Source organism: Parasteatoda tepidariorum, chromosome 4 (assembly GCF_043381705.1).
Source record: "Parasteatoda tepidariorum isolate YZ-2023 chromosome 4, CAS_Ptep_4.0, whole genome shotgun sequence".
NCBI lineage: Eukaryota > Metazoa > Arthropoda > Arachnida > Araneae > Theridiidae > Parasteatoda > Parasteatoda tepidariorum.
In genome coordinates this window covers 43,240,405-43,255,125 of record NC_092207.1, presented here as the reverse complement: position 1 = coordinate 43,255,125, position 14,721 = coordinate 43,240,405, and the positions used below count along the sequence as shown (strand labels likewise).

The 14,721-nt window shown below is 29.0% G+C and overlaps 3 protein-coding genes across 4 annotated transcripts in view; 1 reads left to right on the top strand and 2 right to left on the bottom strand.

Annotated features, from left to right (window-relative positions):
• Nucleotides 1–14,458, bottom strand: part of LOC107444554 (ELAV-like protein 1) — a 46,979-nt gene extending 32,521 nt beyond the window's left edge. The window contains exon 1 of the mRNA XM_071179721.1: nt 14,447–14,458. The gene's annotated coding sequence lies outside the window, so the exon portion shown is untranslated. The remainder of the gene's footprint in view (nt 1–14,446) is intronic.
• LOC107444553 (Myosin 61F) overlaps nt 1–14,721 on the top strand; it is a 97,293-nt gene that overhangs the window by 13,346 nt on the left and 69,226 nt on the right. The window contains exon 1 of one of the 2 annotated variants that reach the window (XM_071179719.1): nt 10,158–10,249. The exons of the other annotated variant lie outside the window; for it this stretch is intronic. The gene's annotated coding sequence lies outside the window, so the exon portion shown is untranslated. Of the gene's footprint in view, nt 1–10,157; nt 10,250–14,721 lie in introns of those variants that run through there. 2 annotated transcript variants of the gene reach the window in all.
• The window catches only part of LOC107444550 (polycystin-2), a 38,760-nt gene that overhangs the window by 21,461 nt on the left and 2,578 nt on the right, over nt 1–14,721 (bottom strand). The window contains exon 2 of the mRNA XM_043038750.2: nt 236–349. Coding sequence (XP_042894684.1) covers nt 236–349 — 114 coding nt within the window. The remainder of the gene's footprint in view (nt 1–235; nt 350–14,721) is intronic.

Sequence of the window (14,721 nt, the reverse complement as noted above, 5' to 3'; positions counted from 1 at the left end):
CAAGAAATGTATCTGCTTTTAATTATATTAAACCCTTCTTTGCTGGGATTGACATTAGTCACGATTCTTTAATTTTTGCTTATATGTTTTTCTTTTTTCTGTCATATAAGTATCAATTTGTGACCTCGAATGGGCATATTCTCTAACTATAGAAAGAATCTTAAGAATAATGATTAAGAAATACGCTGTGTGTAGAGTACAAAGTGGAAATGCTTCTTTTATTGATGATACTTACTGATTGAAAGCAGAACCAAAAAGATGATGTAAGTAAAAAGTTCTCGAAGAGTTGTTCTGACGTACCATTCTTTGTCCCCCTCCTTGCCTTTCATCTGCCGAGTGGACCATAATCCTATGATATAAAAAGAATACAGTAAAGCAGAGCACATATGTAGGAAAATAGGAATACTAAATTCCGTAAACAAAGATTAAATAAATAATAACTTGAGATTAATGAGATGAAAATTGAACCAAGTGCTTAAACTGTAATTAAATTTTCAAATGCATTTTTCATTGCAAAAATTGGAAGGCTAGTGCTCTTTTCTTTTTAGTATAGATGATGAATACCCTTATGGTATATGTGCCTTTCCCTTGTTAGAATAGGTGCATAGAGACGCATTTATTCTTAACTGTCCTTCCTCTATTGACTCGATCCTCTTAGTTCTATTAATAAATAATTTAACTGTTCACTATTCCATCATTTGCAAAATAAAATTTAAAGATATGCATTGTATTAATACAGAAAGCCAGGAAAATACCAAGTTAGATAACAAGCGCAATTTTATCGATTTCAATAAATTCAAAAGATTTCTTAAACAGCTATGATTTTAATATTTTAGAAACTGAAACTTATTTGTCGTATTCATACTTCCAAAGAAAATCAGTAGCTTAAAAAAAGAACTTTAGTTTTATCTCAGAAATAGCTCCTAAAACTGAAACAAATAACTGGATCAAGTCTGAAATGTTGTTGTGTTATTTCCAGCAATGCCAGATGAAACCAAGCGAATTTAAGGTAGACGGTGAGTTTCTTCTTTTGCAGTGGGCGCATCTATGGCCAAGAATATGACTTCATCAGCCCCCCCCCCCACACACACCACAGCTCGTTTTTAGGGCGTATCCATTCATTCATTCACAGATCTTGATTCTGACCTGAACCTGAGAACGATCAATCTTCGATTCAGTACCCCCCAAAGATATGATTTGTAATTGGAACAAGGAGGACTTTGTGACCCGACTGATTTAAAGTCCACCAGTCACCATTTACAACACTTTAACCCGCGGCGATCGAACTCACGACCTCTTGCACATGAGCCCAAAGCAATACAACCAAGCTATCTCGGCCCGTCTGCCCAGCTAGGCTTAGTCTATGATACTATCATGATATATTTTATAGTACTGTTTGTGTTTCCCAAAATATAGGGTGACTGTAATTTTTTACTTACATTAAACGACTCCCTATTTGCTACGTTTGTATGTAATATGTATTGTACTTTTGTATGTTCGGTTATATATGTCTTCCTTTTATTTGTTTGTGTAAATTTATTATTAATAACTTTTATGGTTACCATTATGGATCATGTTATCCGAGGTAACCGAAATATTTCTTGTTTGTTTATTTCTTTTCTTGTAAAAAATAATTATAATAACAATAAAATTGAAACACTGGGTAATTAAAACGTTTTGAAATAAAATAAATCAACATTTTAATGAAAATAAAAGTTTAAGGTAAAATAAGTTAATTAACTCATCATCAAAATTTGTTTTATAATTGCTGTTATTTAAGCTATAAAATGCAAAATTCTTATCAAATTAAAAACAATTATCTAAACAGTTGCTGATTGTCATGTAATTTTTCAAACTAAAATAGCAATTTTTGTATGTTAAGGAGTTACTATATATTTCTACTTTACTGTTATTGATATGTTTCAGAGGGCTCTAGTTAGATTAGACTATAATATGAACATAATGATTCGGTTCATTGTTAAAGTTATTGTTAAACCTTTATTTTGCCAAAAAACATGTATCTGGAGTTTCTGATTTGTCTGTCACAGGTTCATATTGAGACAGATTACCAATTAAGCGGCATAAGAAGTAAGAAATAAGTCTAGATTGATATTCTTTCCTTGCGCGGACATTTTAAGCATGCAAATTATCGATTAGAATCTCTTTGACGTTGAACTCGCCGTCCATTTTCCGGGTTGAATTTAAAATTATAAAGTCACGGATATGAACATTAATATACGCAAGTCTGGTAAAGGATCGACTGTTGGACGTCGGATGGTGGAAAAAAAAGTAAAGTGGAAATACTTAAGATTTTAGCTGGTAATATTTCACTTATGTGGCTTGAATGTTTTATTCAAACCATTTTTAAAATAGATCATGAAAACGGACTATAAGCTGGGGTGAAATATTCTAAGAACGGCTCTAAAAAAGTAAGAACACATTTTACATGATTCCGTAAGGTTCCGCAATTTACTTTAATTTAATCTTTTTACAGACAGGGCTTTTCGCAATGATCACAAAAATTTCGAATATTCCATATTTTTGTCGAAAATGAAAAAAAAAAAGTATTCATATTAGGGGTCGTAAACTGATATTTAAAAGGGGAAAAGCTATGGAAATATGTAGAATTACACGCAAAAAACACCTAATCTAGATTAATTGTCTGTTGAAACTCAGACATGTTTAATAATTGCCTCTGTTTCCACCAGTAATCAAACAGGTTTTGATGTTTCCACTCTTGTCTTGCTGTTCTGAAGGAAGTGATTCGTTATATTTTAATAGCATTTCCCCTTTCATTTTATTAATAAATAGCGACATCTAATGTGTATAGTTTTCCTCTACGTTTTTGACAAGGATTCTAAAAATATATATTTATTAAAGGTGGTGATTACAGAACACCTTCTACGTACGTGAGTCACTTTAGCACGTGACGAAGAGAAGGCTTTTTTTCCCATTTGTAGCTTCATGGAAATATGTTATTTCAATTTTATTTTAATGAGATACAATATACAAATTAATAACTTTTTCATAGCATTTACATTAAATCAATATTGATGAAAACAACATTTAGACTATATGATTATATAGTCAAGAAGTATTCATGCTCAATTTTTATAATTTAAAATGATTCTCGGATTAAAAATGTATGAGTTTTACATTTTTTTTAAAGTGTAAATTTATTAAAATTTAAATTTTTTTAATAAACAGAAAATATTATATTCATAGTACTTATTACAGTTTGCTGTAAAAACATCATTCAAAAATTAGTTCAAATCTATTTCAGTTTTTTGAAATTATGTCTCACTAATTAACTATAAACAAGACCATTATACATAGATAATGAAAGGATATACACTATTAATAAGTTTCCTCAAATTAAACTGGCAAAACGATAAGAAACTATTTTGTTAAAGCGATCTGGAGCGGCAGGAAGCTAAAAAAATAGGGTCCTTTTAACTTAAAAGTGGTATAAAAAATAATATAACTAATCCCCGATTATATTTCTAAAACTAAACGTAATCTGCCAGCTACAGACTAAAATAAATTGACTGCACAAATTAGCCAACAAGAAACAATTAAATCAGCCTCCATAACAAGAAAATAGAACATAAAATAATAACATCAAACAAAATTTGTACTGCAATTCAAAAATGTTTTTGTTTTGAATTCAAATATGTTATTTGTTTTTGAGATCACTTGGTTGGTATTTAAGTTATCTCTCTTTCAGAAAGGGGGAAAAAATAAATTAAAATCAAGAAACATTTATCTTTTACAGTGAAATCTGTCAAGTTGACAGCCTGTTAAAGAAGTCCTTTACTATTATCGAGGATCGAATTCATTTCATAGAAACCGAAAGGGAGATAAACCTTAGTAACATGACCATCTGTCTATCTTAATGTTTGTATGTGAACCGCTGAAATAAATCCAATTTATCTATTAGTCTTATTAAATGCTATTTTAAACCTCTCGTAAGTTGGCCATAAAAACAAAATAAAAGAAAGAAAAAAAATCCTATTTAGTCATATTTTTATGCAATTATATTAAGTATTAACCTAAACAAAACAACAAAAAATAACTAAAAGCCCTTTGGGACTTGACCTTAAAAATTAATATTATGGACTTTTTTTCTGTTTCGTTCTGTATTGGAAAATAATCTTATTTTGTAAATATAGCAAAATCTTAAAATTTTGAAATAAAAAAATAATTTTAAGTTTTCTCAATGAATAAATTCCCGCGCACCAACGTTTTAAGAAATATTTTATCCTATAATAAATATGTAGCATGCTAAAACATCAAATATGCATTTCTTTTATTTATTAATTAAAAGAACAAATTAATTTATCAAGTTTAAAGCAAATTGTCGATTTATTCTGACAGCTAACAATTATTACTTCTTTGCAATTATATAAAGTATTAACATACGCAAAAAATAACTAAAAGCCCTTTGGGACTTGATTTTAAAAATAAATATTACGGGCGTTTTTTTTTTTTTTTTTCGTTCTGTGTAAAAAAAATTTATTATATTGTCAGTATTAATTACCTTATTATTATCTACATTAATTATTATAATATATAAATTAACTACTCATCTAAGTTGTCCTCAAAGTAATGCACCATAAGTGTCCAATTTGCTAATTTCACTGCATCAGGAAATAAATAGTTTGATTGCAATAAACTATAAAGGCTATGAAGCACCGAGAAATGTGTAAGCCTTTAAATTATGAGACCATCGATTCATGTATTATGAATTTTATTTTCATTCGTTTTTTTTTCAATTTCTACATCATTCTCAACTTCTCCCATACTTTTTTAGTTGTACAGTGCGCAAAATAATAAACGGAACTCCACGTTCTAGGACTCAATCTTAATGGCTCGAGTCGGTGATCTTAATTATGCTAATTAATTAGTGTAGACGATATATTAAGTTACAAAATCAGGCACAAAAACGTACTTTATCTGAAAAAACATACTTCTTTTTCAACGGAGATTCCGATTTCTGACTCCGAAAATAAAGGGAGTAGTTGAAATCTGGTAAATATGGTCCCGATATCTAAGTCAGAAGAGCGGTCCAAAGTTTGGACTCCTTAACTTTTATTTTTTGCGTATATCTCGAGAACTTTTTAAGCAAATTGAAAAAATTTTGCACCCAATTATAAAATTTATTTATCCGAAGGTAATTTCATGGAAAATATAATTTTGAGTATATACTTATTGTTTATTATTATTTTATTTCATGACAATCGAAAATTTTTTGAATTCAAATGTATAAAATTTTTTGCATCATTTTAAAGAATGCAAATTTAAATGGCAAAATGCAAAATTTGAACGAAATCAGTCGAATAGTTTCTTCTTCTTTTTTGCCTGCAATCATAAAATTTATTTATCCAAAGACAATTTCATGCAAAATATAATTTTAAGTATGTATTTATTAATATTTTATTTCATAATAATCGAACAACTTTTGAATTGAAAGCTATAAAATGTTCTGCATCATTTTAAAGAATGCAAATTTAAATGGCAAAATGTAAAATTTGAACGAAATCAGACAAATAGTTTTGAAGTCGAATAGTTTCTTCTTCTTTTTTGCAACAAATTAAAAAATTTATTTATTTATCCAAAGATAATTTCATGCAAAATATAATTTTGAGTATATACTTATTATTTTATTTCATAATAATCAAAAATCTTTTGAATTGAAAAGTATAAAATATTTTGCATAATTTTAAATGGCAAAATACAAAATTTGAGCGAAATCAGTCGAATAGTTTCTAAGAAGTAATATTTTTAAAATTTTGAAAAAGTAATATTTTTAAAATTTTGAAAAAGTAATATTTTTAAAATTCGATTTCTCAGGTTCTATTCCACAGGTTAACAACTATTCAAACTATTCCACCGATTTCGCTCAAATTTTATCTTTTGTTATTTAAAATTGCATTTTTCAAAATGATGTAAAAAATTGTATACCTTTCAATTCATATGTTTTTTTTACTATTATGAATTTAAATAAATAACAAGTATAAACTCAGAATTATATTTTGAGTATATACGTTTTTGTGCCTGATTTCGTAACTTAAAATATCGTCTGCACTAGTTAATTAGCATATTTGAGGTCCTAGAACGTGACGATCCGATCATTAGATCAAAAGTTATTCAGGGTGGTACGTAATTTTATTATTCAGTTTTTTTTGCGCACTGTTCATAATTTCATAACAATTCCAAATGGATAATTGTTGCATATGTTCTAATGAAAATATTTGTTAAATTAACTCAATATTGAGAATAGTTTTGCACTCAATAAAAGTTTATTTTTATAGAAAAAAGCAAAAGAAATTGAAACGATCAATATTTTTTTTATAAAAGTACACAACAAGATGAAAGCTTAAAAAAAATAATAAGTAAAAAGGTCAAAAAAAATAAAGTCCTGTCTAATGTAGGTTTTGTATTAAAAACCTCGCCGGAGCACTGCCCCGGGACTTGATAACACATTTATAATCTTTATTCGTTTTTAATGTAGGATAATAAACATCTTCTGGGAGTTAGAGTAACCTCAAAATTAAAAACATAATTTGGATTCAGCTGTCGAAAGTCTATGAGTAAAAAAGAGTTTTGCCTGATAAGAAAATTTACGCAACACTTGACAGCGTTATTCCAGACTCTCTGCAAAATGTCAATTTTTTTCCCCTCATAATTTCGCGAATTTTGGAAAACTCATGGGCATGATTTTCAAGAAACAGATTCACAAAAAAATTTAGTCTGTTCACTCGTTTCGCAAAACTGAAAAATCTACTAATTATTAGGTGTGAAATATATGTGAAAATATGTGGCACATTTATATGTGAAAATAATATCTGATTATGATTATTAAAAAAAAAAAAAAAAAAAAAAAAAAAAAAAAAAAAAAAAACAGAAAAACATATTTTTTACTGGTTTATGCATAAAAATAGTTTTGCCTGATAAGAAAATTTTATGTTGCACTTACCGACATTATTCCAGATTTATCGTGAAATGCCAATTTTTTAAAGTTGCGAAAAATTTTCTCATAATTTTGTGAACTTCTGAAAGCATAGTCATAATTTTCAAAAAACTGATTCACAAAAAAATTTAGTTTGTTTACTATTTTTGCGAAACTGTGAAAAATCTACTCATTATTAGGTGAATATGTAAAAATAATGTCCCATTTTTATCATAAAAAAGTTTTCTTTTTGGCCTATGCATAAAAATAGTTTTGCCTGATAAGAAAATTTTTATTTACCCTAGCCGCGTTATTCCAAATCTTTTGTTAAACGTCAATTTTTTTAAAATTGTAAAAATTTTCTCACAATTCTGAGAATTTCTCGAAACATTTTCAAAAAACTGTATTTTGTTCACTCTTTTAGTGAAACTAAAAAATACACTCATTTAGTGAATATGCGAAAACAGTGTTTCATTTTTTATCACAAAAAAAAGCAATAATTTTTTTTTCTTGGTTAGGCATAAAAACAGTTTCGCCTGATACGAAAATTCTACGATACACTTGCTATGTTATTCAGGACTTTTCGTATAATGTCAATTTCTGAAAATTGGGAAAAATTTTCCCACAGTTTTGAGAATATCTGAAAACATGGCCACGATTTTCAAAAAATATTTCCCCTAAAAAACTGTAGTCTGTTTATTCTTTTCGTTGAACTGTGAAAAATCTACGCATAATTTGTTGATGTGGAAATAATGTTCCCTTTTTATCATGCGGAGACAAAAAAAACCTCGTCATCAAGCTAAATTTTACAATTATCAATTAACGATGTCATCGACTTTGTTTTTCAAAAGATAAGTTATGCAACTGGTCAGTTGTAGCAATAAATTATTTTGCGATGGGTCAGTTTTAACGATAACAAAATTTCGTGAAGATTCGTTACTGGATCCAAATTCCCCACAAAAGGATACTTGACTTGGTAAATTTTACATTTTGATTTTAGTAACAATTGATAAATTGAAAATAAGAAATTTTAAATTATGTTTAAAAGTAATTTTTGAAGGAAATAAATAAATAAATGTTGTGAACATTTTTCTTCCTTGTACTGTTCACACAACTCGAGTATTCTCATAAAATTTTCTAACAAATTGTAAACTATTATAACTACAATGATGTTAAGACAATATTTTTTATGCTGATGCCGAGTTTTAATTAGTTTTTCGCAAGATTAGCATTCATGTGCATGAATTTGAAATACCATTTTCAAATCGGAATCGGTACTGTCAATTTTTTTTCTTCGTTTTATTACTTATTAGGTTCGTAAAAATGTTCAAAAGAGTTAAAAATTTTTTTGATTGATTAATATAGAAAATTTTTATGGATAAGTCTGTTATTTGTATTTTGATTGTAAAAATTCTTTTGTCACATTACAACCTACTTTCCCTTAAGATCGCTCAATCTTTCCCCTTACTAAGATAGCTCACGACAATTTTACAAACAAAGAAATAAAAATTCAAATTTATTTTACTTTTAATGCTTTTTTTCTCTCGAAGTTATTGAAACAATATTATTTATTCTTTAAAAAAAAAGTTTGAAAAACCGCGTCTTAAGGTTACACAAGAAATTCGGTAATAACCACTCACAATATATAAAGAGAGAGAATCCGTGTAAAAAAAATCTACATTATGAACTAAAATAAAGAAAAGTAATAAAAATCTGACGAATTCTTATCGAGATTAATTATAGTCAAAGTGAGGTAAAAAAAAAAAATCAAAACCTTCTCGATTGTCAGAAGAAAACGAAGGGCATGTCCAACAGCCGTTCTTCATTAGACAAGTAAACAGGATTCATCTCGATTATAATTCGTCAAGTTTTGAAAACTTTTCTTTAATTTGGCGATCTTTTATTTAAGATGAGAATTGTAAAAATTGATGTACAATGTTCCACACTGTATGTCAAAAATGAAGCCACAAAAAGTATGCACAATTGAAATCACAAATCAATATTTAAGCCAAAAGAAGTAAATACAGCATGTAAAAAAAACTAACGAATCAATATTGAGAAACGCGCAAATGAATATATTAAAACCTGTTATAGGAGTTGAGCTATATAAACCTGAAAGTTGAAAGCTGATTACAAGAAACACCCTACTCAATGGGTAATCAAACCAGTTTTAAAATTTTTTATCCCCCCTTCCTCACTAATGATTCGGTAGATCTCAGATAGTGTTTTTATTTCATCCTCGCTTCAATTTTAATTCCCGACTAGAATTCTGTTGTTGTTGTTGACGTATGCTTGTTAAGGCAGAGAGGGGTGCGATTGTTCTTGTTTTCTAGTGGCGCCATCTATATCCAAGAATTCGACTTCTGCCGCACCCGTTTATAGGGCGGACCCATTCATTCATCCACAGATCGCAATTTTGACCTGAATCAGAGACCGATCAATCTCCAATCCAGTACCCCCAGAGCTATTGATTTGTTATGGGAACATGGAGGACTTTGCGACTCGACAAATTTAACGTGCATCAGTAACAATTTACTACACGGGGGGTCTTCAGCCGGCAAGATTCGAACCCACGAACTCTTGGACATGCGCCCAGCGCCCTACCGACCAGGCTATCCCGGCCCGACTAGAATTCTAAAAATATTTATTAATGGCGGTCGTTTCGGAGCAGCCTTCATTAAGCTCGGTAATCTGTACTCACGGAATATCAGTTTGATGAACCACCTGGGGTTGGGTAGCGTTATGAAATGCGCTGAATATCATTGGTAAAATATAATTTACATTTCTAAATTGAAAACGATGCAATTTTCCAATAATTTTCGATTAGTTTTTTTTCCCCTTTAATTTTTGTTTTGAACAAAAATATCTCTAGTTATTTTGTCAAAAACAGAGTTCTCCTCAATGTGAAAAGGTCAGGATGACCTTTTAGAAATGGACTAGTTTATCATATTAAAGGAAAAAAACCGAAACAACGGTTACCAGAATACACACAATATAACAAACTCATTTTTTTTTTACAGAAATGACGCACAAAACTATAGAGCGAGACTGAAATCTCGATGTTGTATTCGGTAGTAATTGCAGGTTATTACCGCCCACGTATTTAATATTGCACAGATTAATTTAGTAAATGGGTACTAGTTGCGGTCCAGCAGTTACCGTCCCCATAGAGACGAACCCTAACTGTAATTTTCACGCTTGATGGTAGGAACCAAATAACCATGAAAGCGAAAAATAATGACGCCAGAATTTTCGAACATCATTTAAGTGTAATGACACATACTTTTTGAAACCTAGGTGAGCTAATTTATTTATTATAATAAAATTATCTGAAATATCTTATTAGAACACCTTTTTTTAAACTTAATCGTTGTGCAAAAGTACGCATCAAAACTGTTCTGCCGCGTACGGAAAAAAAAACAACAACATAATCCTTGAGTAAATGATACTAAAGCTATTTCTTACTCTGAAAGTGTATATGTTAAGGCAAAAACTCGAAATCTGGTAAATCTTAGAATAGTTAAACCTAGCTTTTACAAAGTGTCTTGGTAATAGTATGCTTTAACATGATTCCATTTCGAACTCTTACCAAGCTTTTGCGGTAAAACTTAAAAGTTACAAAGGCATTTTGGTAAATCTTAGGTTTCACCTGTGAAAACTAGAATTTATCAGACTTTGAGCTCTTATATTACATGTACAACGCAAAAAGAAAGTACTAAAATGTAATCTTAAAGTTCGAGGGTATAATCATAAATATAATAATTAATTTGTGCAGACGATATTATAAGTTACGAAATATGGCCCAAAAATGTTCTTTAAATTTATTTTATAGATTCTTCAATGATAAAATATGAAAGGGAGCTAGTCCATAACCATCTAGAAAGGAGGTTCTTTTACTCTTTTGTAGATAGTTATGGCTAGCCCCAATCTGGAAATATGGCCCTAATAGTCAGGAGAGAGGTTGAAGTTTCTAGCCTCTTAACGTGAATTTCACTCATATTTTCAGAAGGATTAAATAAAGATAACCAAAAAATTGTCCAACATAATTGTACGACTCTTTTATCAAATCATAATTTTTATGCTAAAAATAATTTTTAATGATATTTTTTTTCCATAAAAATTTCATTTGAAAAAGGATTTTTAAATAATTATTATTTAGTTTAAAAGTGGTCGCAACCTTTTTTGAAACGTAAGGTGCACAAATTTTTATCCTGTTTTAAATTAACTGAATTTAAATGACAAAATACAAAATTTGAACGAAATTGACTTATAATTACTGAGCAACAAAATTTCACTTGAGTCGTATTTTGGAATTTTCATTTCTCTCGAACTATTTAGCCAATTTTATTCATTTTTTGTTTGTTTTATTATTTAACAATGTATATATTTTTGATTCATTTAAATATTTTAAATATGTATCATTAACATTACGAGCTTTTAACTTGGCAACTCTCTGGACTAAATTTTTGTGTCCATACCCTTATTTTGATGATCAAAAATCCAATGACTTAGTACCTTTCCGTGTCTAATTTCGTAACTTAAATTACAGTCCGCAGAAATAAATTAGAATATTTAATGTTAGATCTTCGGAGTATGAAGATCGCATATTAATAAGAGAAAATTCTATCACAAGATCAAAAGTTATTAAAGTGAACTGATTTTTATTTTGCATACTGTAAAGTATTGCCAAGACTTGTTGCTCTTAAAAAAAATTCTTTTAGATTTTACAAATATGATTTTTGTGAAAATGATAATAAAATAAAAAATACTACCGTTCAAAAAGTTTAGAAATATAGCGATACGGGTGCTGAATCATTGTAAGATTATTAAATCAAAACTGTACAATATCAAATTACGTGTTTCACAACTTATAAAATATGTAAGTCATCTTTAGATGCAGGTGCGATGAGGTCACATCTACTTTTTTTCCCTCTAAAAACAAGTAGAGAATAAACAAATAGAAACAATGAATAACAAAATTATAAGCTTAGTCATGCTGGTAGTAGAAAATGTGACCTACATATGTTCTAGACGCATAAAAACGAATCCTGAATACTGAAAAAAAACCTATGAAATCATGATAATTATTATGCAGTGAGTAAAAATATTTATTTTGAGATGAGCTAAGACTTAAAAGCTTTGGTTTAACAATATTAGCCCTTTGGAACAATTGTGTTTATTTTGTTTTGTGTTAAGCATTTTGAGAAAAAATGTTTTAAGAATACTATAAACAATGTAAAGTATAACAAGAAGTAAAAGGCTAAATCTAAGAAAATGAGTAAAAAACAATAATAACTCCGTTTTCTTTTTTTAATGTTTTTGAAAGGAATTAGTGAAAATTTACAATTACGGCAAAATAATAATTAAAATGGTTTATTTATTTTGAGTTAAGCATTTTAGGAAAAAAAGTATGTGTAACACAATAAACAAAGTAATGTAAACTATATCAAGAAGAGAGAGAAAAAAAAGATTAGATCTAAGTAAATATGTCAAAAAGAAATCAGTTAAACAGACAGTTTCCAAAAAGTTAAATAAAAAAAAGATTCATGAGGAACGATTCTTTTCATTCAAAAATATTGCTATTCCTACTTTTTACTGCCTTTCTTTTTCAACTAAGCTCTATAATATTAAAATTATTGTTTCTTTCTCCCCTCCCCTTATGTCGTGAAATATTAAAAATACGTACTTTCCATTTTTTTCAAAAATATGATGAATTTTAATTATTAATAAATCATGTTTTTATTTTCATTAAAAAAATCCTCGTTTACCTAATTAATCCAAAAATATTAGGCGCCTTTAGAAGTTTTAAAAATATTGCGATATTGTTTCCTCTCCGAATAACATTTAGGGTTTTCAAGACTGAATATTAAAATGTAAAAATTTGATAAAATTAAATTTTTTTTAATAGTATTATAAAGCATGCACATGTTAGCAACATAATTCACGAAAAGATCCTATCTCAGATTCTATTTATGTACCAAAAAATACCCACAAGTAGAATAAAATTCAAAAATCAAATCAAAATTTACAAATATTAAAAGCTGCTTCAGTAAAATTTAAATTTTTAAGGTGTTTCGTATTGAACGCTCTTAATATGTGTTTTGAAAATCCTTGTCAGAAATAATTGCAAAAAAATTTAAACATATTAGGGATTGCAAATAAATATTTAAGCCAGAAAGAGAGAAAAGACACCTATCAAAATTGTTTGCAGCTGTGAAAGGACGACTAAAAACGACTTCACGTTTCTTGTGGCAATCAGACACGTTTTGATGTTTTTTGTCTCGGCTTCCTCAGTAGTGATTCATTAGAAATCAAATGCATTTATTTAAATCCTTATTTATTAAAATGCATTTATCCTAATTTAATATTTCTTCTTAATTTTTAACAATGATTTAAAAAAAATGTATATTAAGGGCTAACAGAACAGAACACCATGTACAAGCTTTATAGCTAACTACCAACATAAAAGCCATCGATTTTGGTTGGGAGAAGAAAAGGAAACATTACAAGTACAGTGAGCGGGGAAAAAACGGACCGTCCTTAATAACTTTTGATCTAATGATCGGATCTTCACGTTCTAGGACTCAATCTTTGTGGTACGAGAAGGTGACCTCAAATATGTTAATTAATTAGTGCAGATAATATTTTAAGTTACAACGTACTTTCTGTAGAAAAATATATCTGCTTTTCGACGGATTCCGATTACTGATGCCCAAAATATAGGAGGTAGTCGCAATGTGGGAAAGATGGTCCCAATAATTTGATTAGGAGAGCCGTCCAAAGTTTGGACCCCTTAATGCTAATTTTATTTTTTGCGTATTTCGCCATATCTTGAAAACTTTTTAAGCGAATCGAATTTTTTCTACATCCAACTATAAAGTTCGTTTATCCAAAGGTAATTCCATACAAAATATAACTTTTAGTAAATATTTATTACTTTATTTAATAATAGTAGAAAAACTTTTCAGTTGAATTCGACTTCTGCCACACCTATACGTCTCATCCGTTCATAGGGCGGACCCATTCATACATCCGTTCATTCATCCACAGATCGAAAAAATGATCTGAACCAGCGAACGATCAATCTCCAATTCAGTACCCCCAGAGGTATAATTTGTTATGTGAACATGGAGGACTTTGTGATCCGGCAGATTTAACGTGCACCAGTCACCATTTACTACACAGGAAATCTACGCGAATTATCAGGAATAACTGAATTTTATTTGTTTGTCTTCAATAAAAGTTGTTTTACTTTTAAGTTCTAAAATGACATACATCATTACATTTAACGCATTACGATTTTTCTATCAACAAACATATCAAAATCTATCTTTGCAACAAAAGAATTTACAAAGAAAATGTTTTGTTAACCAATTCGTTGAAAATTTATTCTAACTTAACCATCTTCCTTTTTTTTATTGAAAAAAAGTTTTCTTTTTCAGGTTTTTGTTAACTCACATTAATATAATCTAAATAAAATACAGTGGGCATTATATGAAAAATTCAGATCATTCAAAGTGAAATTATGAAGTAGCTTTTTGAGCAAAATAAACAAACCATTCTTAAATAAACAAAATTAAGAGTTAGTTTTAACGGGGAAAGTTATATAAACAATACATGATAATTTTTTAATTTAATTTTCTTGTCGACGCTACCGGCTCATAGGATAATATTGTTATCTTGTAATTTTAAATGAATTCAAGAAGAAAGGATCTCTTGTCCAGGGCCTATTTTGTCCAGGGCCCAGTCTTGTCCAGGGCCCAGGGCAC